General features: G+C 44.3%; 1 protein-coding gene across 1 annotated transcript; it reads left to right on the plus strand.

Annotated features, from left to right (window-relative positions):
• Positions 1 to 3,477: 3,477 nt before the first annotated feature.
• On the plus strand, positions 3,478 to 8,253 carry LOC142818143 (uncharacterized). Its single transcript, XM_075896539.1, has 4 exons — positions 3,478 to 3,722; positions 4,441 to 4,593; positions 4,817 to 4,888; positions 4,961 to 8,253. The coding sequence occupies exons 1-4, from the start codon at positions 3,495 to 3,497 to the stop codon at positions 4,991 to 4,993; spliced, it is 486 nt and encodes a 161-aa protein (XP_075752654.1). The 5' UTR covers positions 3,478 to 3,494; the 3' UTR covers positions 4,994 to 8,253.
• Positions 8,254 to 23,395: the final 15,142 nt, after the last annotated feature.

A 23,395-nucleotide genomic window follows, 5' to 3' on the forward strand; every position in this document is an offset into this window, starting at 1 on the left:
TCTATCTATCTATCTATCTATCTATCTATCTATCTATCTATCTATCTATCTATCTATCTATCTATCTATCTATCTATCTATCTATCTATCTATCTATCTATCTATCTATCTATCTATCTATCTATCTATCTATCTATCTATCTATCTATCTATCTATCTATCTATCTATCTATCTATCTATCTATCTATCTATCTATCTATCTATCTATCTATCTATCTATCTATCTATCTATCTATCTATCTATCTATCTATCTATCTATCTATTTGCGGGCGCATCGCTTCACCTCCAGCTTCTCGGCGGTCTTTCGGCGGATTGCGTGTGCTGCGTTTGGTCTCTTGCCCGCGTGCGCGAGACGAGTGATCGAATGCCTTTTACTACCCTTCTTTTACCTCTTCTCTTCTGTCTCTTTAATTCCCATTCCCCCATTCCCTGCGCTAATCTGTGGCGGTGCCCTCATCGAGAGAGGCAGTAACAGAACAGCGCTTATCTCTTCATTTCTCCTCTTTTTCAAAGCCACTTCGTGTGTGCCGAGGCGATTTTGACCGGCGGTGGCCTGTAGGTCTGACGATAGTTATAGCGCGAGAACAAAACGACGAAACAGACACAAGAAGGACACGAAGGACACGAGTGCTCCTGTCCTTCGTGTCCTTCTTGTCTCTGTGTCGTCGTTTTGTTCTCGCGCTAGAACTATCGTCATGCCATACCAACTAGCCCAAGCTGCCACACTGCCTGGAGGTCGTTCCGAGTCGGCGGCGGCGTCGGCGCACGCCAGGCAAAAGGATCGGTGGCGGCGCACGGCCACTTTTCGTCGGTGGCGACGACGCCGACGACGGTGCCCACGATGTCGGCGACGCCGACAAGTTAAAAAGGCAAGAGTCGACGTTGCTTTCCACCGCCATCGAAAGTTTCATCCGCTGGTCCAAAGACCTTGCACCTACCTGCGAGAAGGGTGCAAGGTCTTTGGAATTGCGCGATATACACATGTTTAGTTTTTAAAATTTCTTTGCAGTTGCTGCATTACCATGGCTGCTATTTTCATTTTTGAAAATCGGACTTGATTTTTATATCTTTATTTATTTTTTATTTATTTATCTATGTGGTGTTTTTGTTATTGTTCTTGACTTCACAATGCTGATTGTTTGCCACTGCTGTCGTGCTGAAAGGTAGCTGCGTGCCTTTGTCAAGCTGCCTCTTTTGGAGAGCAGCTTTTACCTGCAGCTGTCCTTCATGATGAAAAATAAACATTATTATTATTATTATTATTATTATCATCATCATCATCATTAAATCTGTGCTTCACGCTGTAAACTTGGAGAGTAGAGCTCGTTCCTGCGTTTCGTAGCCTGTCTGCATTCATTGGGGCGTACAAAGAACGCAAAAGCTCAGGCATGAGCACGGTGTAAGAATAGTTCAGGTGAGAGAACGGCACATAGGGGAGGCTTCGTGGGGAGAGGCGCATGCTGTTCTGGTTAGGAAACCTCTCCAGAGAGGGCGCGCTAAACTAGCCACCCATAGGGTGCCTCGATGCGCGCGCGCCCGACGCGCGTGCCCGCCGTTTCAGGGTGGTGCCATTCTGTGACGGAGCCGATGCCGACAAAACTGGTTTTCTCTCGCCGCCGCCGCCATGTTCATGCCCAGCTAGCGCTCCGGCCGGTGCTGGTAGTGGCAAGTTGCTGCGTGCGAGCGTAGTTTGCTGGTTGTCGTCGGCACAAAATGTCCTGCTGCTGCGTGCCGCAGTGCAGTAACCACTCCAGGACTGTCTGGAAAATCTCTTTTCGGTTATACGTCTTAGGAAGCCCGTTCCAAGCACCTATGACATGAAGTGTGCGTTGAAGCTTGTGTCTGTCAGTCAGTTTTTGTTTACACCATCAACGACTAGCTACGACGTTGATGACGCACAGTACCTGATCGGCATGTTGTCGACAGGTATGCCAGAACAAGCGGCAGCCGAAACTGAAGCCATCGACGATTCGGAGATCCCGTTTGTTGAAGGGCTAACTTCTGCTAAGTGTGAGATTTTGTTCCACATCGGGGGGTATCTCATTAAAGGGATACTCAAATCTATCGGCCACTGCGAGAAGTGCAAGTCTGAATTGTTGGGCTCAAGCAGCAGCGAGCATGCGTACTTGACGACCCTTAAGGAATACGTCAGTGATGAGAGCAATCTTCACTGCCCAAGCGATGCACTTATGGTCGTGCTCAAAGCATGCGAGGAGCATTTTAATGGTATCATCACCTGGACGCAAAGCGTTTTTACCATGAAATCGCCCTTGAAGGCTGTGACTGCATACCTGACCAAGATGCTCCGGTCGGACGTAGCAGGATGCTGCCAGGAACACAAAGAAACTGTGGTGAAGCTCCTCGTGTCTAACTACGTGAGACTGAGGCTGCGTGTGCACCTGCATCAGGTCGCGGCAAAGGGACTCGACGGTCATGCAAGCAAAACGTGTGCTGGAGTTACTTTCATTTGTGTGTTTATTGTTACTTTGCCGTGCTTGCCGCGTTTTTGCCTTGTCTGTACAAACTTTTCGCTTTTGGTCATATACTTGTCTAGGTGAAGTACAAAGTAATATTTTGATTTCATTTGTTAAAGTTATTTCATCGCTTCATTCTATAGTTTCTGGTCGTTCGTTTGAGATCTGCGAAAGGTATGTGGCAGTGGACACTTGCTGATAATAAAAACATGCACTACGATCCCAACGTTGTGTAACGTATCCCCTCGTTACTCACTGACCTCTTTTTGCCGTCAGCATGTTCTTAACTTATTATGCAACATGAATTTCGAGGGCTGCATACTAACCTTTTTACAAGCAACACAGGTTCACCTAGCAACTTTGGCCGAAGAACAGCAATTCTAGTAGCGTAGAAATTTTCTCACTCATCTGTACTAACGCTTGCGGTAAACGTGTTATTTGGGGCTGTGAAAGAAAATCACCGAGCGCCGTACAAATGAATTTCTGTAGTTAAATATGTAACAAAAAAGAAAACACGCCACGCGCACCAGCGATTGTAACGCGTTTTAAAAGGTTAATTTCAGGTGACAGCGTTCTATATTAGCATGGAACAGCTAACCTTGCAATATTGTTAAATTGTATGCCACCAAAAATATTACCTACTTCACTGTAACGCCACCTTAGTGCCCTTTTTGCAGTGTTATTGTCCGCAAAAAGGCGCGTCGCTTCGGTATACACGCGCGCCGCACGGAGTGAGCATGAGCATGGCGGCCGCCGTAGCAGACGACGCGGTTGTCTCCACCCTGAAACGGCAGGCGGGCGCGCGCTCATCGAGGCACCCTAGCCACCCAAGGCCCCTGTAGTTTTCAAAGGTAGCGCAAACCGTTGTACAAAAAGCGGAGGAGAATTCCCTCCCCGCCCTCTACGTCTCTCCTCACTCCAGCGCGCGTTTCTGCTACCCTATTGGACCCGGCGCAACACGTGACCAATGAATCTTGTTGACCCCTCGTCACGTTCGGCTCCACCGGGCAGCGACGCCATGAGTGAGCGCACTGCATCTCGCTCCCACGTGTGTTGCCTTAAGCAAGGCGGCCTCGGATGTAGCGCAATGCCGACCTGCTGTGCCGTTGGCTGCTCCAGCAGCATTGCAAAAGGCGACAAGCTTTTTGTGGTTCCACGAGGGAAAAATAATGAGGAGCGGAGAGCGGTATGGCTGCATCGCATCGGCAGGAAAAACTTCGATTGTCACCGAGGAAGGCTTTGCGAGGTAAGCACTCACTACAGAACTTCTTCGCGTAGACATGCCTCCGGAAGGCTTTCAGATAAAACTCATTCTTGGTTCAGGTTCATGCTAAACAAAAGCAGCTTGAAGTTTCCGTCGACGCTTTCTCGCACGATTTCAACCACGATGACAGCTCAATCGTTTTAACTTGCTCGAATATTCGAATACGGCCACAACATGATTACTGTTGAATGTTTGGCGTTCGCGATTTGCTTTCTAAATGGAACCATTTGCAGCGGAAGCAATTATGCTTCTCCAGAGATCAACCACGTCTTTGATCGTTTTTCCTTTTTTTTTCGCTCGAACTTTGATTACTTGTATGCAAAATTTCGGCGTTTATTGTTTTATTGTGGTTTATTGTGTTCTCAGTTTGTATTCTTTCATATTTATCTCACTTTTGCGCACTTCCATGACCGAATTTTGTGCATGCGTGTACAGCTAATATAAGAGAGTGTATGGTAAATATAATGTTGTATAGTTGTTTATTTGTGAAATGCATAGATACTTTCGTTCAAATTTCGAACATATTTGCGAAGTTGTACACTTTCGATTAACAAAGAGAAAGACGCCTACTAAATGCAAGAAAATCATCCGGCTTTTGTGGCTGTTTGCATTTTTAACTTAAGAAGCAAAATATTTTGCTTCGGCAATATCACATCAGCCAAACTGCAAAAATGCGATATAGGATGTCGGTATTTTTCAGAAACACTTCACGATGGATCAATATGAGCCAGCAATTCTGGCACAAACTGGGATCAAGAAACTCAAGCCAAATGCGGTTTCTTCTATATTTGCGCATCGGCCTCTTCCGAAAGAGCGCAAGCCACCCGCAAAAGGGGGAATGAAACGGTTCCTGGTGAGGCCCCTTTGTAGTTTCTATTCCTCTCTTGTGTTGTGAATGCGATTATATTTTGGGGTTTATATGACAATACAGTGTGTTTGGATCGCTGGCAGATAACATAGTTGCTGCATTTATCTTTATGACCTGTGAACCTGATTAATTCGGCATCCAACTCTGTCTTACTGTGGCAGCAAACATCCCCGCCCCTACACTGTACTTGCTCAACTCTTGCTTACAGCTGTATCCTTGGATGAGCCAGAAACGTCAGTGGGGAGGGCCCCGGACGCTGAACCAGTGGGCAGTTTATTTTGTGAGTTGACTGTGCTGTGATGACAAATGTTCGCGCCTTTAGACTGTGTACTTACGCAATTCATGCTTACAGCTGCCTCCTCGGACAACACAGCAACGTCAATAGACCGCGACCCTGAACCAGTGGGCAGCCCATTTTGTGAGTTAACTTGACTTGAATGTTTTAATGAGAGATACCGTTACAAATGTGCAATGGTTTTGTTTATGCTTTGCCTATTTCTTGTATACACGATGCAACGATATGTATGTCTGTGATTGAAAAGGTTCCTCTACTTATAAGTGCGCAATGATTGTTTCAATATTTTATCGTGTATTTGTATACGTCTGCGAACGACACCTCTTGTATTGTTTGTGTTTGGCCATGCCCTGCTGTGTCACCTACGTTCAAAGCGGGTGTTTTCTTCTCTGATTCAGTGAGTGCAAGGTTTACCGAGCCGACGCAAAGCAGGGTGATGAGGCGCGCCGTAGCGGAGGGCTCCGGATTAAGTTTTTTTTTTTCTCTTTCCTTCGCATGCTGTAGAGGCTATCTGATTTGATAGCGAAATTGTTTTGCCCTGTCGTCGCTCTACCGGAATGTTTTGCAGCGTTTGTGATCATTCGATGCTTCCCGCATTTTATTTGCGCACTCAATAAAATCTACCTTCATCCCACTAAACGTTTGTGGTATTTTATGGATGAATCGTTTACACACGTCCCATTATGGAAGCAGGCATGCATGTCCCAAATTTCAGTAGGGCTCTGTTGTTCCTGTACAAACTCGAGCTCTAAGAGCACTCATATTAACTTTTGAGGGGCTGTTCCACACTTATAAACTCAAGAAAAATTACACGAAGACCAGATTTTTCTATCTTATGGAGCAGGCAACAGATTAAATCGACCATGAGTACTGCAAAGGCAGATTATAAACCCAAGAAAAATTACACAAAGCCCAGATTTTTCTATCTTGTGAAGCAGGCCCCAGATTGAATCGACGATGAGTACTGCAAAGGCAGATTGCGATAGGGCGGCATTTGGTTCCCCTCAAAACGCGAGATGATAGCTAAGGCACTGGCCGATCGCGCACTGTTGTTCTTACACAGTATTTGCGAGCACCGTTGTGCTTTTACGCCAAGAATTGGCGCGTTTTAAGCAAGCACTTCAACGTAAGGCCCCTAGGGGCCTTATTTCAACGCGCCAGGCGACAAAACGAAACCGTCCGGCGGCGCGCTCCGCGTGAGTCGCTCCTAGAGTGCCTCGATGCGCGCGGAGCGCGCGGGCATCAAGGCACCCTAGTCGCTCCTACATGGCGGCTGAGAGTGGCGGGCGAGGAGGAAACGGCGCGGGGAAGGGAGTTTGCGCTACCTTTGAAAAATACAGGGGCCACCCACCGCCGCCGCTTGCTCTCCCGCCGCATTCTTGCTGCCCCTTCACTCCACGCTGGACAGGTCGTTGCTTCTTTTTCTGAACGTGCTCGCGTAAGTTGGCACCTCGACATCCTTCGTTGTTCAGTGTATTAGTGTGCTTCGCAATGGGCATGTGCTTTGTACCCTACTGCAAGGTTATAGGTCATGCAAAGAAAAGTTTTCGCTTTTTACGCCACCGCAAGATCAAGCCAGGCTTCAAGCCATGGAGGCGGGCGATCCCTCGCAAGGACCGCGTCCTTCGACGGACAGACCATGTGTACGAAAAACATTTCGCCCCACATTTTATTTCGAAAGCGTGGTCTGCAGAAATTAATGGCCACGTTCTGATGTCTGGCAGCAGAAGAGCAGGACTTTCAAAGGACGCCGTGCCATCTATTTTCGAAGGAGCGCCTAGTTACTTGTCTGAGAAGATAAGGAGCCCTCGAAAACAGTCTAGGCGGCATGCTTGCGGTGCAGCTTCCTCTGCGAGCACAGGCGGGATCAGCAGCAGGTTTCAAGCCGAGCAGCAAGCAGCAACAGCCCCAAATTCAGATGCTAAAGTTAACAAAAACAGCGATGTCATCGCGGCAAGTGACCCCGCCACATCACCTTTCGATGAAATGTTCTGCACTGCGTCGACTTTGTGCCTCCCGACGCCATCGTGGGGTGTTCATCGCATTGACTTGGAAGGGTATCGTGACCTCGTGTTCCACGACGCCTCTCTGCTGCGTGCAAGTGATGGGTCATGTGTGTTTTTTAACAGAAAAACTGTGCATGTGAAATGTGACATCACTGTACAAGTGCATGTATTTGGCAAGCCGGTTGATTGTAGTGCAATGGGTGTAAATAATTTTGCTGCAATGGCATCGCAAATTGAACATAACTTGAAAACAGTTCACAGTGTTGATGTCTGTGGTGGAGGAGCCAGTTTGAAGGATTTTCCTTCTGTGGCCCCCGAGTCTGCTTTCACTGACTGCCAAAGCAAATGGAGGCATCAAAGGTGCCAGTGTTGTTACCGAATGGAAGCATATGTCGTGCATGCAGCAGTCTCTTTGATACTCTCAGAATTCATGCAAAGAGGCAGGCTGCTCGAGCGGAAAAACGGCAACCACTGAAGCTCATCAGGCTGTCTGTGTCGCCTACCAAGAAACACAAAGTTGACGCCTTGTGTGAAGCAAGGTCCATTTTAAAGAAGGCACAAGCACGGCTACTGAAGCGCAACCAGCTAATTACTAAAGAACTGGAAGAAAGTAAAGCTGAACTAATGAAACTGCAAGAAGAGGATATCAAAAAGAAACTCCAAGCTTTTGATATTCCACCGATGCAGCTTCTTATTGTGCAAGAATGTATATCTGCAGCTAAGTGCACTACGAAGAATAACAGGCGCTAAACAGATGACTGGCTACTCCTATGCCTCTTGGTTAACATCAGGAGCCCCTCTGCTTACGCATTTTTACGAAGCAATAACATATTGCCGATGCCATGCACAACCACCATTAGAAGATATAAAAACATGGTGGGGCTCAAATGTGGTTTTGATGAGAACTTCTTTAAGGCTCTCAAAATTAAATTGGCAAAGAAGACACCCTTTCAACGCAGAGGGATGCTTATTCTAGATGAGATACAGGTCAGGAAAGCGATGACCGTAAACTCGAAGAACATGACATATGCTGGTCTTGTTGACTATGGAGACCAAGGTGGCCAAAGCAATGAGCTGGCAGACCATGGTCTAGTGTTTGCTTTTGCCCCTTTTGCTGACAGCTATTTATAACCAGTGGCAGTATTTGCATCAAAAGGTGCAACTAAGGGTACACTCCTTGCACAGCTGTTGCTTCAGTGCATTGTGCATTTAGAGCAGGCACGAGTTTATGTTGATGGAGTGGTCTGTGACGGTGCATCTACCATTAGGGCCATGTGGAAGCAGCTTGGGGTAAGCGGTGCTCTAGGACATGTCGTAAATGCTTTCGAGCATCCCCTAGATCCATCCGGAAAAGTGTATTTATTTATTTATTTATTTATGAATACTGCAACCCTAACATAGGGTTTTAGCAGGGTGGATACACATTTGCTAAATTAACAAATCGGCAAACAAGTAAATATAAAACAGGTGAGGTATGTACACAAAAAGACAATGGTTTGCAATGAACAGTCATAAGGGCATATAATGAAATCAGCGCTATATTCAAGTTGGTCACGAGTGGGGAATTGCTACAGTGATAGAAATAAAAAGCAGGATCACATATCAGACACTCACTGCTGGAGCTGCGCAGCAAAAAGATTCAAGGAAGACTGAGAAACAACTTCATTACTAAGGTTATTCCATTCGATGATTGTCCTCGGAAAAAATGAATATTTGAACGTGTTATTACGGGTGGAGAATGGGGTTATTGTAAGGGAATGCCTCTGTCTTGTGGCATATCCCGTGGAGAAATTAAGTATGTGTGATAAGTCTAACTTATAATAACCTTTAACTAACTGAAAGAAAAATTTCAATCTTAATACTTTATTCCTTTGAGTAGGTGTTGAAAGATTGGCTTTTGATAATAAACGTGTTATTGAAGTGCGGCCGAAACTGTTATAAATAAATCTAACAGCTCTCTTTTGAATTTTTTCCATTTCGCTAATGTTTTTTCTGGTGTGAGGGTACCAGATTATGGAAGCATAATCTAAAGAAGGTTGAACAATTGCATTAAAAGCAATAAGGCGAACGGCGGGGGTTGAAAGCTTGAGAGCTCGTCTAAGATAAAATAGCTTGTAATTGCACGAGCTTATTACAGTATTAATATGTCTTGTCCAGTTTAGGTCATTCGAAATCCAAAGACCAAGGTACTTGTAGTGTTGTACCTCCTGCAAAAAAAACATTATTGGCTGAATATGCAAAATGAAGAGGGGTACGTTTGTGGGAAATTTTCATGAAAACAGTCTTTTTAAAATTAACTGACATCTGCCATTTATCACACCAACGAATGACCTTTTGAAGTGCGTCGTTTAAATGAATTTGGTCGGTATGGTTTTCAACTTCCGAGTATAGAATGCAGTCATCCGCATATAACTTGACTTTTACAGGTATATCATGTGATATGTCATTTATAAACAACAAAAAGAAGAGCGGCCCAAGCACGGAGCCTTGGGGCACTCCCGAGTCAACCGGTACTGTACGAGAACAATGTTCATTGAAAGAGACGTATTGTTTTCGATTCAAAAGATAACCAGAAATCCAGTTTAGAAGCTGGGTATTTTTAAGAATTAAATCAAGTTTGAAGAGTAATTTATTGTGTGAGACCGTATCGAAAGCTTTAGCAAAATCCATAAAAATTGCATCTACCTGTTTTCCGGAATTTATAGATAGCGCAAAATCATGTACTGTTGTTACCAGCTGAGTACAAGTAGAAAATCCTTTCCTGAATCCGTGTTGTGAATCTGACAAAATATTGTGCTTATCTAGGAAGTCTGAAATGTGCTTATGTATTATATGCTCAATGAGTTTACAGGAAGTTGAAATTAATGAGATCGGCCGATAGTTAGTAACAGAATGGGGATCTCCACTCTTATGTAAGGGCTTGACTTTAGCAGTTACCCAGTCATCCGGAACTTGACCATCTTTCAGAGATTTAGAAAAGAGAATTGTTAGGTACTTTGAAACCCATTGTGCGTAGCGCTTTAAGAACTCATTCGGTATTCCATCCGGACCTGAAGATTTCTTAACATCCAGTTTTAAAAGCAGATTAAGAACTCCCTCTTCACTTATGATGATATCCGGAAGGGGTGGGCTTGCCACATCAAATGTTTCCAGGACACCGTTATCCCTCGTAAAAACAGATTTAAAATGATCATTGAAAGCGTTAGAAATAACAAATGAATCACTAGTTTCAACACCATCAATTACAAAAACATCAGTAGTCACAGTATTAGGCGAAATTAAACTCCAGAACCTCTCGGGAGACGAAGACATGAGACTCGGAAGTTGTTGGCCATAATAGCGTTCCTTATCAGACACAACATTTGCTTTCACTTGAGAAGCAAGTTCAGAAATTTTTTGCTGGAGGATACCTACGTCTTTAGAGCACCGTCTTTGATTTTTTAAACGTTTGAGCCGTCTTCGCAACTGCAACGTTTCCCGAGAAATCCAGGGGTTCTTTCCTTTCGATTTTTTTACAATACGAGGAACAAATCTATCAATACACTCATTTATAAGGTCTTTGAATCGCTTCCACAGATAATGAATATCAGCAGTGCAACTCGAAAAAGAATCAAATTCAAATGCTAGTAAATCCAATATTGAGGTGTCATCAGCACGTGAAAAGTTTGGGAACGAGACCACCTTGCAATTTTTCTTTAAAACAACATTAGTAAGCGTAAGTATCACAGCCTGATGATCAGATATTCCAGGGAGAACAGAACAGCTAGCTTGGGCAGAGATTGAGCCACTAATGAAAAAAAGGTCTAGAATTGAACAAGAACTCGCGTGTATTCGAGTGCATTTGTCAACGATTTGCATCAAGTCAAAAGAAAACGCTATATCGATCATTCTTTCACCAATTTTATAGTTAGGTTGTTGCAAAGAGAAAGATGACCAACTAACATGAGGCAAATTAAAATCTCCAGCTAGAATAATCCGATCCTCAGGTTTCACATGGGCGGCGAGGTAGTTGTGTAGTTCATCCAGAACATCCATGGAGGAATTGGGTGGGCGATAAATAGCCCCAATAACGTACCTGGTCTTTCCGTAATATGCTTTGCAAAATATGCCCTCGACGTTACGTATGTCATGCATTTTTGTAATTTGCAATGACTGTCTAAACAGGATCGCCACTCCACCACCTCTACTCCCACGATCTTTACGGTACACACGGTAGCCCCGCGGAACAAATTCACTATCAAGTATGTTATCGTGCAACCATGTTTCGGTTAGGATAGCAATATGGGGACTATAGGCCAGGAGGGTTCCTTCTAATTCTGTGGTTTTGCTGATAACACTTCTACAGTTTAAATTTAGTATTTTCAGCGACGGTACACTGCACATATCCCGTCATTTTTCATTCTTCTTTAGCTTAACACGTGCATTTTTCGATTCATCCCAACTGAACAAGTTCCCATCCACACTCAGTCGATTGTAGAGTAGCTTAACTTTAGCACCGTTTTCTCTCTCTTTTTCGGAACTTTTCCACAGATTTCTGCGTGCCTCACGAACCCTGTATGAAAAATCTTCAGAAAAGGACAATACAGAGCCCTTTAACTTGTGCCTAACCTTCAAAACAGACATCTTCTCACGATAATCAATAAACTTTAGAATAACTGGTCTGTCTTTGTTTTCAACTATGCGTCCAAGCCTGTGGCATCTTTCAACAGTAATTGCCTTTCTACCTAATGTATTTTCGAGGATTTCCTCGACATTATCTTGGAGCATCTGAGGTGTTTCCCTAGGGGATTCCTTTAGTCCATAAATGATTAGGTTATTTCTACGGCTCCGATTTTCAAAATCATCAACTTTACCTTCAAGGAATGCTAATTTTTGCTGCATTTGAGTCATAGTATCCTCAAGTACTTTCACTTGTTGAGGCAATGCAGAAAATTTATTCATGTGACGCTCAATGGCATCCACTCGTTCTGTTAGCGTGCCAAATTTTTCAACTAAATCTTTCTGGTTGGCCTGTACGTTCTCAATAGCTGCTTTCATTGTTTTTTGGCCAGCGAGAAGCTGAGATAGCATTTCCTTTTCCGTAAGGGGACCAGGATTAGCTTCAACGTCACCGCAAACCAACAGATCAACAGGTATAGGTGTGACGCAAGCAAAAAGAAGTTTAAGACACAGTGGGCAAGGCAGCAGCAGCAGGAATCGGTTATCACTTCGATAACAGGGGGCAGGAAAGTACCTACTAACCTGTATTGCAAGGCAAAGCGGATTACTGAGCATGTTGCCTTCTCTGCTGCTGACAAGCCCACTGCCATGGTATGAGACTGCCCGTGGATTTAAAGGCTCCGAAGCGATCACGGGAACCGACGTCACTCGGCGTTGATTCCACGTGGACGCTAAGATGAGAAGGGGCGTTGTTTCCTCGATGCAGCAGCGATCGTCCACAGGTGATGATAACCAGGCTTCGCCAGGCCAGCCAGACGAGGTGACGTCATCATCCCGAGCCAGCCCCGGAAAGACGGTGCATACCGCAGGGCTTTCACCAAGAAGAATCGCCAAGACCTGTATTGCAAGGCAAAGCGGATTACTGAGCATGTTGCCTTCTCTGCTGCTGACAAGCCCACTGCCATGGTATGAGACTGCCCGTGGATTTAAAGGCTCCGAAGCGATCACGGGAACCGACGTCACTCGGCGTTGATTCCACGTGGACGCTAAGATGAGAAGGGGCGTTGTTTCCTCGATGCAGCAGCGATCGTCCACAGGTGATGATAACCAGGCTTCGCCAGGCCAGCCAGACGAGGTGACGTCATCATCCCGAGCCAGCCCCGGAAAGACGGTGCATACCGCAGGGCTTTCACCAAGAAGAATCGCCAAGACCTGTATTGCAAGGCAAAGCGGATTACTGAGCATGTTGCCTTCTCTGCTGCTGACAAGCCCACTCTTGTCAGCATGCGGTGGCAGATACCCCTCACTTGTTCAAGTTTATTAGAAATCGTCTTTATGATAAGAAAATTTTGAAAGTAAATGGAAAAATTGAGAAGTGGTCATGCTATGATGCACTTTTTGTTACTGACACGAAAAACGCAGCGGAGCTTAGGGTGTGTACAAAGTTGACTTACTCGCATGTTAATCCATCACATATGCTCAAAATTCGAGTGAAGTTGGCCACACAAATTTTTAGCAACTCAGTTGCTAAGTGAATTTCGTTCTATGCACGGAGAGACACACCACGGCTTTAGAATGTGGAATCAACTGTGGAGTTTACGCTCCTAATGAATGATCTTTTTGATGCCCTCAATCGTCGCTTTGCTGCAGAAGGCCTCACCCTTGAATGCAAAGACTTCCATGTTCTAGAGTCAGCATCTAGGTGGCTTGATAGCTGGGAGCAGGAAGTAGTGAGGGGTGACATTCACAAAGATCTTTTTTTAACGCAGTCTACTTACTGCTGAAGGCCTGCGTGTTACACTTAAGTCTGGTCAGGAACTGTCAGCATTTCTTCTGAAAGAGTGCGAGTTCAAGTATACCCTGTCATCCAAAATGAACCAGGATCCGTTGGAATGCTTTTTTTGGTATTATAAGACAAGCAGGTGGCCAAAATGAGCATCCAACGTTTCCGACATTTTTGCAGCTTTACCGCATGCTTTCCTTGTATTCTTTGCTCAAGTCACCAAAGTTTGGTAACTGTGTTGTTTCTGAGAAAAACCAATCTGCTATTCTCGCCCTGAGTGATTTCAGAGAAGTGTTCCAGTCTGCACCTTTCCAGCGCACTGATAAAATGCATGACCTCAAGGAGAAACTACAGGTTTTCCCGCTCACTTTAATCCAAGTGCCAGCCTAAATAATCTGCACGCCATTGAAATAATCTGAACGCCGAGCCTCATTTATGTGCCAAACATTTAATCCAAGCGCCAACTCACTCAGGCCGCGTGTCATTGAGTTTAATCCAAGTGCCACCGTGTTTATTCCAATTCCTAATGACTTTAATTCAGGTGCCAGTCAGTTTAATACACGCACAAAAACCAGATTACGGGGCGTAAAAACGGCAGTGCAATTGAACAGTTCCTACAGTATAAAAGACAATAGTCGGAAGGTAGAATCAATTATTTTTATTTGTATTCGCCGATAGTAATCATGAAAAAATTACTGCCATGGTTCGCTGAAGCCATGTTTGTAGTGCTTATACTTTGCTATGTGCAAGTTTGTATAATGAGTGCTTGGCCCAGGTGAAATAAATTTAATGAAAACGAAAAAAAACGCAGGAACATATTACTGAATATTTCACAGTGCAATGAAATATTCACAGTGCAATATTTCACAGTGCAATGAAAAGCTCATAATTGACTTTGGTACACACTACAACATTACATGACCATGACAGGTCATGTAATGTGTACGACAGACTATGTTTATTGGAGTGCCGGAACGCATACTAAGAGATTAAAAGCATGGTCGTGGGCAATGATGGGTCAAAGACCCATCATTGCCCGCGACCATGCTTCCATATAATCAAGAAATTATCAGAATCAAGACCGTATAATCAAGAAATTAGGAAGCCGTCGCCCGGCACGCACTGTAAATTAGAGGTAATTCCAATGTTTTTTTCCTGTAGTGAACATAAAACATAAACTGATCATCCTGATGCGGCAATAAAAGTTTTATTTTAAATTATTGTATGCTTTTATTTTTTGTTCAAAGTTAAATGTCTCCGATGATACGAACAGTACTGATTGTTCGTTTAGCTTGTTAGTTTTTTGACGTACTTGATGAATGCGATGAAACGAACACAGAGGAAACAAAATGATAATAACATGCAACTGATCTTGGGCCTAGCTTTCTTTTTTTTGTGTACGTGTTCTTTTTTTGCGCGGCATTATGCCTCTGATCGCACATTGGAAGCTTGCGGATTCAGTGCAATCACTAAATTATTTGTTCTGTCCCCCCTCTCTATCTCTACACACACACACGCGCGCGCGCGCACACACACACACGCACGGACGCGCGCGCGCGCGCGTGCGTGTGTGTGCGTGTGTGTGTGTGTGTGTGTGTGTGTGTGTGTGTGTGTACACATACATACATATACAGGAAAACAAGAGTGATTACTACTAATTATTCATAAAATGCAACATAGGCACAGGTTAGTGTATTTATTAAAACAGAACTGTTTCATAGGGCTCCGAGACGGATGTTCACAAGTTATCTTCACGCAGAACGGCAGGCACGAAAGAGAAATTGTGCCGATCAAAGGCCGCGCAGTCCGCGTGCTGTATTTGTTGCATGGAGTGGCGAGCCGCATCCAGCAGCAAAGAACGCCTGTGCTCCTTTTTCGTCATGCCTTGTAATGTCACTAAAACAAAATTACGATGTTCGCTCAGGTAGGCCTTCACGTGTGACTTGAATTTCGAGAAGGCTTCTTCTATACGGTTAAAGAAACTGTACGCTGGCAGGCGCTCAATAGAGTGCATGGAGTGGACCAAAGCCGCCTGTTCTGCTCGAGCGTGAGCAGGTGCATTGTCAAAAAGGAATACAGCTTCGGCATTTGGCTCATCACGTTCTACGCGGGCCGAAACATCACTGAGGAAGTCATTAAAAACAACCCAATGAACTTTGTCCACCACAGTCCAGTGAATAACTTCATTTGCGGACATGCATGCTATAATGTTCAAGTTCACTCCCTTTGTCGTTGTGGTCATGTGCACAGCTGGTTGTCCTTTAGCTGCCCTGTCGAAGTTCCTGGAACACCAGATATTTCAGTTAGTCTCATCCAAATAGAAGCGGAAACTCGCAGTCCATCAGACTGCAGCCATTGGGCGTACAGCATGCAGCTGTGCTTGATATCGTCACGGTAGCGATCTGTGGGCCTCTGCGTCACTAGCTTCATCGAGTAGCAGTGGGCATCCAGCAAGCGGTCGACTGTGCTTGCACTGATTGTTACTCCTGGCATTTATTTCTCCATGGCCTCCTTTATTTGCTTCAATGTAAATGTACAGTTTTCGTCGACAATTCGTCTCAAAGTACTCACGACGTCATCTCCAAACTTCCTTTTTGAACCCCTACCATGCTTTGATGTTTCTCTGTCGGTAGCGGCAATCGATCTTGCTGTTTTAATGTTGATGCCTAGAGCGTCAGCCAGTTGCTTTAAGTCACCGCCACGCCTGTAAACGTCCACAATTCCAGTCCTATCTACCACCGATACTCTGCTGTTTTTTTAGACGAGGTTCGTCGGGGTTCTTAAAATGTGGTCCTCATTTGCGTCCAGCCATGACTTCAAGCAAAGCTCTCTTTTCGTCTGCAAATGTTTCCGTATGAAAACACACGTTTCAAGTAAACACGCTTCAGCTACACTAAGCGTCGTCTGTTACATGAAAACCGGAGTATCTACTTTGATGCTTTTATAACAACTTATTTCCACATGAACCCGAATAAATGCAATTTTGGTATTTTTAAGTAGTTATTTCTGATTTCAGGAACGAATGAATATCATCCGTCGGTCACTGTTCTCCCTGAACTGAGCAGATGGCTGCGGTAGCCTCAGCGCATAAGTAGCCAAATGCCGTCTGCTCAGCAGACGACACGAATCTATGCATATGCGATGGTGTAGATGGTTAACCGGAATGAAGCACTAGCAATGCAATAAAGACTAACATGGACTCTATGAGCAAATACATTTAAGTACCCATAAATGCAATTACTGCTGACTGTTTTTTTTATTTTGAAGCTATGACACCAAAATGTTAAGGGGAAGTCGCACTGCGCATTTCATTTCATAAGCACTACCATGTATAGCCGAGGGAAAATTTTTTGCTGTGACACCATGTTTACGTTATTCTGACATTTATACTATATATAGTGGCTAACTGTGTGTTTCTAGCGCATAGATTAAACTGACTGGCACCTGAATTAAAGTCATTGGCAATTGGATTAAACACGGTGGCGCTTGGATTAAACTCAGTGGCACGCGGCCCGAGTGACTTGGCGCTTGGATTAAATATGTTGGCGCTTGGATTAAATGTTTGGCACATGGATTAAATAGCTTGGCGCCCAGATTATTTCAATGGCGTGCAGATTATTTAGTCTGGCACTTGGATTAAAGTGAGCGGGAAACCTGTAGATGGCCCCATAAGTGAGGAAACGTGGGAGTGCGATTAAGTGTTCCAGCATGATTATTCTGATGCCGCTGTCGTGGACTGCATTGTATATTATGTCACTAGATTTGTATCGCGAGCGCTTGCCACTCAAACTTCCTGTACAATTTGTAAGGAGGCCCTGGTTGGGCAGAAAGGTATTTTAAAGCTACCAGAAGCCGACTTAGTAAATTGCAAAACCATAGGGGGGCTCACACATCCGAATGTGCATTTATTTCTTCTGTTTAAAGAGGCTGAGGAGCACTTCGCAAAACATGCTGGTGAGCGAGATGTATATGATCGCACTACAGATTCAGTGCTAGAAAATTTCAAATTCACGTTTCCATGTGCTGCTCGCAAAGACGAAGTTCTTGCCAAGCACTTTTATGTGTGCCTACGCATGCGGCAATACTGCAGGCAGCTAAAGAATAAGCATGTAAAAAAGAACCAAGACTTGCGCAAATTGTCCAATCTTGTATAATTCATTCAGGAGAAGAGAAATGTGTAATATGTGTGCAATAATGCTTATGTATACTGTGATCATGGTGTACCGTGATGTACCCTTTGTTTTGTGTTTGTATGTAAAGTGTTTTATTTATAAATGTACTGCTGATCTAATTCAAATAAATAAAATTTAGGATTCTCACCCACGCAAATGTGTTCCATGTCATGAAGTATAGGAAAAAGATATAACGAATACTATGATGTATATACATGAGAAGTTACACAGAGCAAAAGTGTTGGATGGGATATCGCAACTCATTAGCCGATTTTTTGGCCAAGATGTAGCTAGCGTTCTATGTGGGTTACTTTCATCCCCTAAATTTCTTGCGTGCTTACCGCCAACGCTAATGTTATCGCATAATAAGGCCCTCGCAAGCGGCGGAAAAGAAACTCAGCATGTACTCTTGACCGCCTACGACTGTGATGAAGGTGTAAATATCCGCAGATTTCTTGACGTAGTAGGCGGTTTTAGAGAAACTTCCCGTCACCTCTGCAAATATCGGCAAGACAACTGGGACATTGCCACAGACGCGCTGCTTCACCTTTGCTACATAAACCTGAATGCTGCATGCTTAATCAATTCAATCATGAATTTTTTAAGGCAGAAAGGTCAAAGAACATATTTTAATAAAGGATCTGCTTTATAAAAGCTGCATTCGGTGCCATAGCTAGGCCAAACTGGCCAGCTTCTTACTTACCGAGCTTCAGCTAGGGTGGCTCCGAGCTTTACCGGCTCTGCTGCGCCGGCGGATGGATGGATGGATGAATATGGCTGTACCCTTTAGATCGGGCGGTGGCTAGCGCCACCAAGCCGTAATACTTAATGAACCAAAAACTAGATTTATTGTTTTTTTCCCTTAAATAGTGAGGTTGGGGATTCATACTTTGCAGTGAAGGGTTTAATTTTCACTCGTGCCTTCACTTCAGCCACCAATCAGATAACCTCCTTCTAGTTAATTCTATTCGCTTAAAGTCTATTTTGCTCTCCCTGTCCCTAAACCCCAGTGCTTTGAAAAACTCTGCGCCACCATTCTGAACTACAGGGTGAAGCCCTTTACAGAACATTATCAAGTGTTCGGCAGTTTCTTCTTCCTCTCCACACACACTGCATACTGTGTCTACCCCTTCGTATTTGGCCCAATATGTATTGGTTCGCAGTACTCCCGTCCTGGCCTCAAACAGTAGAGAACTACCCCGAGTATTATCATAGATCATTTCCTTGGCAATTTCCTGCTTAAAAGTTCGATAGATCTCTAGTGCGGACTTCTTAATCATGCCCATTCTCCACATGTCAGTCTCCGTTTCCTTCACTTTCTTCTTAACTGATAGTTTTTTTTTTGTTTGGCCACCTGCTGTTTTCTAAGTATTTACCAGTCAATTTCCTGGTTCGCTTCTTCCATTTTGTATCGACATTCTTCATGTACAAGTAGCTGAGAACCTTCCTAGCCCAACGCTCTTCCCCCATTTCTCTCAATTGCTTCTGAAATTTTATCTTGCTGCTAGCTTCCCTGCCCTCAAATGATGTCCATCCCATATCACCTTGTACTCCCTGATTTGGTGTATTCCCGGGAGCTCCTAAAGCAAGCCTACCTATTCCACGTTGCTTAATTTCTAATCTTGCTTGAACTTCTGATCTCATGCACAAGACCGCATTGCCGAACGTCAGCCCAGGAACCATGACCCCTTTCCATATTCCTCTCACAACATCATACCTTTTGTAATTCCACAGTGCTTTATTTTTCATGACTGCTGCATTCCTGTTACCTTTAGTCGTCACGTATATTTCGTGTTCCCTCAGATACTCAGTCCCATTGCTTATCCATACGCCTAGATATTTGTATTTATCTGTTATCTCTAGCGTGACCCCCTGTATTCTAAGCTCACTACCTTCGTTGTGCATTGAAAATCATGACTGCTGATTTTTCCTTACTGAATCTAAAATCCAACCTATCTCCCTCATTACCGCAGATGTCCATCAATCTCTGCAAATCTTCCTTGTTGTTGGCCATTAGCACTATATCATCTGCGTACATTAATGCTGGTAGTGCCTGATCAATAAGTTTTCCTTGTTTGACTAAAGAGAGGTTGAAGCCCAGTCCACTTCCCTCTAATTTTGCCTCTAATCCTTGTAGGTACATCATGAATAAGAAGGGTGACAGGGGGCACCCCTGCCTAAGCCCCCGTTTTACCTCTGCAGGCTTGGATACCTGTTTTTCCCACTTTATAACTACCTTGTTACCTTTAATGATACCCTTTAAAAGATTAGTGACTACATGTTCCACGCCTAGTGTGTCCAGTATTCCCCACAATTCCTCTTGAACCACGCTATCGTACGCTCCCTTGACATCCAAAAATGCTAGCCACAGGGGCCTGTGTTCCTTTCTGCTATTTCGATGCACTGCGTCAGTGAGAACATATTGTCTTCCAACCTCCTGTGTTTCCGAAACCCATTCTGCATTTCCCCCAGCACCCCCTCATCCTCCATCCACGCCTGCAGTCTTTCCTTTATAATCTGCATTGCCAGTCTGTAGACCACTGATGTCACTGATGGCGGGGCATGAGAACACTGATGGCGGGGCATTAGTTGCTAGCGCCATCTGCTGAGGGGTTTGAGAAGCAGAGCTTTGTCGCGAAGCGAAGAGCGGTGGCGTTGTCTCACCTAAACTATTCTTACACCGTGGGTATGAGCACGGTGTAAGAATAGTTCTTATACCGTGGGTATGAGTAACTTGAGCCTGGGAGAAGCCCGTGTCGTCAATCTTCTCGCAGAATGAACAGGGCGAACACAATGACGGGTGAGCAACTGCCGAAATTGCTTCCGCGTGTCAAACCTAACTATGAATAGAGGGGAGTCTGAAGAAAAAAAGAGAAATACAAAAACGGGTGCTGATGTGCTGTCTCGGTACGGAGTCCTGAACTGCAGGCGTGCTGGCAAAACGTTTGAAGCTCCTCAAGTTCACACGGCGTCACAAAAATGTTTGACCCCATTACAGTTTGAAGAAATTTGTTTTTGCCAGTGACTAAGCGTTGCGCACGGCAGGAGCGGTGTGTTCCTGCACCCTTTCTCCTTGGAATACACCCGGAAAGCTTTCAACGTATCACATGGCAGGAAATGATATAAAAGCTTATAGCATGTGTTGTCACCACGACCTCTTCTAGAGGAGGTTGTGGTTGTCACTACATATACGAAACTTGAAATTCGTCGAGATGGTGCTTTGCTGTTCGAAACTTCTTTAGCGCAAAGCAATTCATCGAAAAAGTATTCACAAGCGCCCATTCCGTCTCTCTCGTTCTTGTGAATATTTTGTTTTACGCTCTGTAATTTTATAATCACCACATTGATTCATGCAAAAAAAAAAAGAAGCGGCGTCTGAGGACAGACAGTTCAATGCAAGAGAGAGCGTAGGGGCGTTCGATGCTCGTGAATCACACTGCTCTGTCGCCTTGGAAGCCGCAATATTTATGAAGGTGGAATATAATGCTCATTCTCCGCTGATTTAGTACATAAATGTAAATTACACTCAATGTAAATCACGATTTTACGTAATAAAATTCCCGGGAGTTGCACATGTGCCAGAACCTTCTGCACAACTCACTTCCATGCCCTCTTAAAACCATGTTCATTTTTTTCGAACAATTATGAAATACACTAGATACACAAAAATGTAGTTACGAATAATTATTCAGTTTTTCCTCTCGTTATTATCGCAATCCTATATGCGTTCTGCTATGAGAAAAGATTATACGACTTTTGTGGCATGCATGAGCATAAATTTCCCATTATACTTTGTCATAGTCTTCGAACGATGTACTCTATAAAGTATAAACGCATTACTTATTAGCATTAAAGTTGAAGCCAGTGCGATGCATAAAATCAATATTACACCACCAAAAATAACGGGTTTTTAGGAGTAACTCCTAAAGTCTTGTTGGAAATTCTAACTTCAAATTGTGAAATCACGCCGGCGCGAACGGGATTATCTTCGTGACCAAATACACTGAAAACAAATTTACAAATAGCTGTGCACCTTGGAAGTAGGCAGTATACCTTAGCTTCTTAGTCATGTTAGCATATTAATGTTCATATCTCTTCTAGTGGTGTATTTTATGTTGCCATTTCATTCCGTGCCTTCAAGGTTATCACTTTTATTCGAAGATATGAGCTAGTGGTTTTTGTCAAGGACCTTCAGTGGAACGAGTTCTAAGGGTGTAGGGAATTAGATTTACAATTGGGAAAATCAATTCTGTGGCTTTACAAGCCGGCACATACATGATTACAAGGTACGCTTGAAATGAGACCATAAATATTTGTAACCACAGGTTAGCGAAATAAAAAGACGCCCCACTAAATAACTTTTTTTTTGCATAGGACTCACAAGGACCCAGATTAACCAAAATTTTGCTAGGAACCCACTTGAACTCAGACTCACCCTGGTAAAACTCAGCCGGGCTCACTCGGACTGAGGCTTACCTAAATACAACTCAGCCGGACTCACTCAGACTCTGTCCCACGCCTCAATCTGAGCCTTTAAATTCCTCTGATAGACTCATCAGTGAGTTTGCCGACTTATAATCGGAACACATTTCTCTTTGACGTCACGCGTTGATGAAGATATTTTGTGTGTGTTCACGATAGTGAAATATGGGAGAATGAGGAAGGGTGGTTGCTATGCTCACATCAAGATAACAGGGATGACCTTTACCAATTTACGTAAGAAGAAACCAACGAAAAACACGAATGCATCGTAGGAACCAGGAAAGACAAGTGCTGGACCTAAAACTAACAGTTATTACAGAAAGCCCCTACAATGATTACCCAGAAGTACATGCTTAAAAAGGCTATCTAAACCGCAGTTGCACAATTAACAGTACTTCTTTTCCAGCAGATGTTTCAAGGTGTTATGAAACAGCTGATTTCCATGGAACACCAAAATATAAACGCCAAGTGTACCCGCTATCCACACCGCGAGTTCTTTATCTTTGACGAAATCTGGCGGATCACTCACACATGACACTTCGCTCTGTTTTTATTTCGAAGGCTTCACGAGTTTCACGTTCAATCTTTTTTCCTTTGCCAATGACATACAATGATTTGAAAGAAATTCCTTTGTCATGCGGCCATGTCTACAGAGATCAGGGTCGAGGCATGGTGACACCTATAGACAGTGTGAACATCCTTCAGGAACAAGGGACGAATGACAGAACGGCGAGTCCCTCAGTTTTTCTATTTTTTGTGGATAACATTGTTTTCACCAGCCAAGTGCGGGTTCCTGCCGGCGTGAGATGGAGATGGAGTCACACACACGTCCGCCAGACCCCACGAATCCCGCGGAAGCCGCCTCCAGGAAGCGTAACGGCACCGAGAGCGGCACTGACAGTGATGATACCATGAAATATTATGTCACCAGTGAAGAGTCCGGTGACGACACCTTCGAGCTGGTGAGGAGCCGCAAGGCGAAGAGACGGTTTCGTAGCACGCCATTCGATTCGAGTGTGTCCACCATAAGACCTTCGCGTAGTATCGAGGCATTCACCGTCCTGTTCATGCCAGTTCTCGCCACGGACAATATGAGGCGCCTCAACAGGCAAGGCGTGTCTGCACAATTGGGGGCACTGGTGTCAAACGAAATCAAAGACGTTAGAGTGAACACGCGTAAGAATGTTCTAGCCATTGACGTTAACCACGTGGCTGCGCTGGACATATTGTGCAAGGTCACAGAGCTCAATGGCGTGGCAGTCCGCTTTCACATACCGCTCGGCAAAGAAGTCATCGCTGGATGAATTTATGATGCTGACGAGACCATTGTCAACAAAGACTTGCCAATCCTGATCAAGCTTGCTACAGAAGGGACTATCATAACAAGTGT

The sequence above is a fragment of the Rhipicephalus microplus genome, chromosome 5 (assembly GCF_043290135.1).
Source record: "Rhipicephalus microplus isolate Deutch F79 chromosome 5, USDA_Rmic, whole genome shotgun sequence".
Classification (NCBI taxonomy): domain Eukaryota; kingdom Metazoa; phylum Arthropoda; class Arachnida; order Ixodida; family Ixodidae; genus Rhipicephalus; species Rhipicephalus microplus.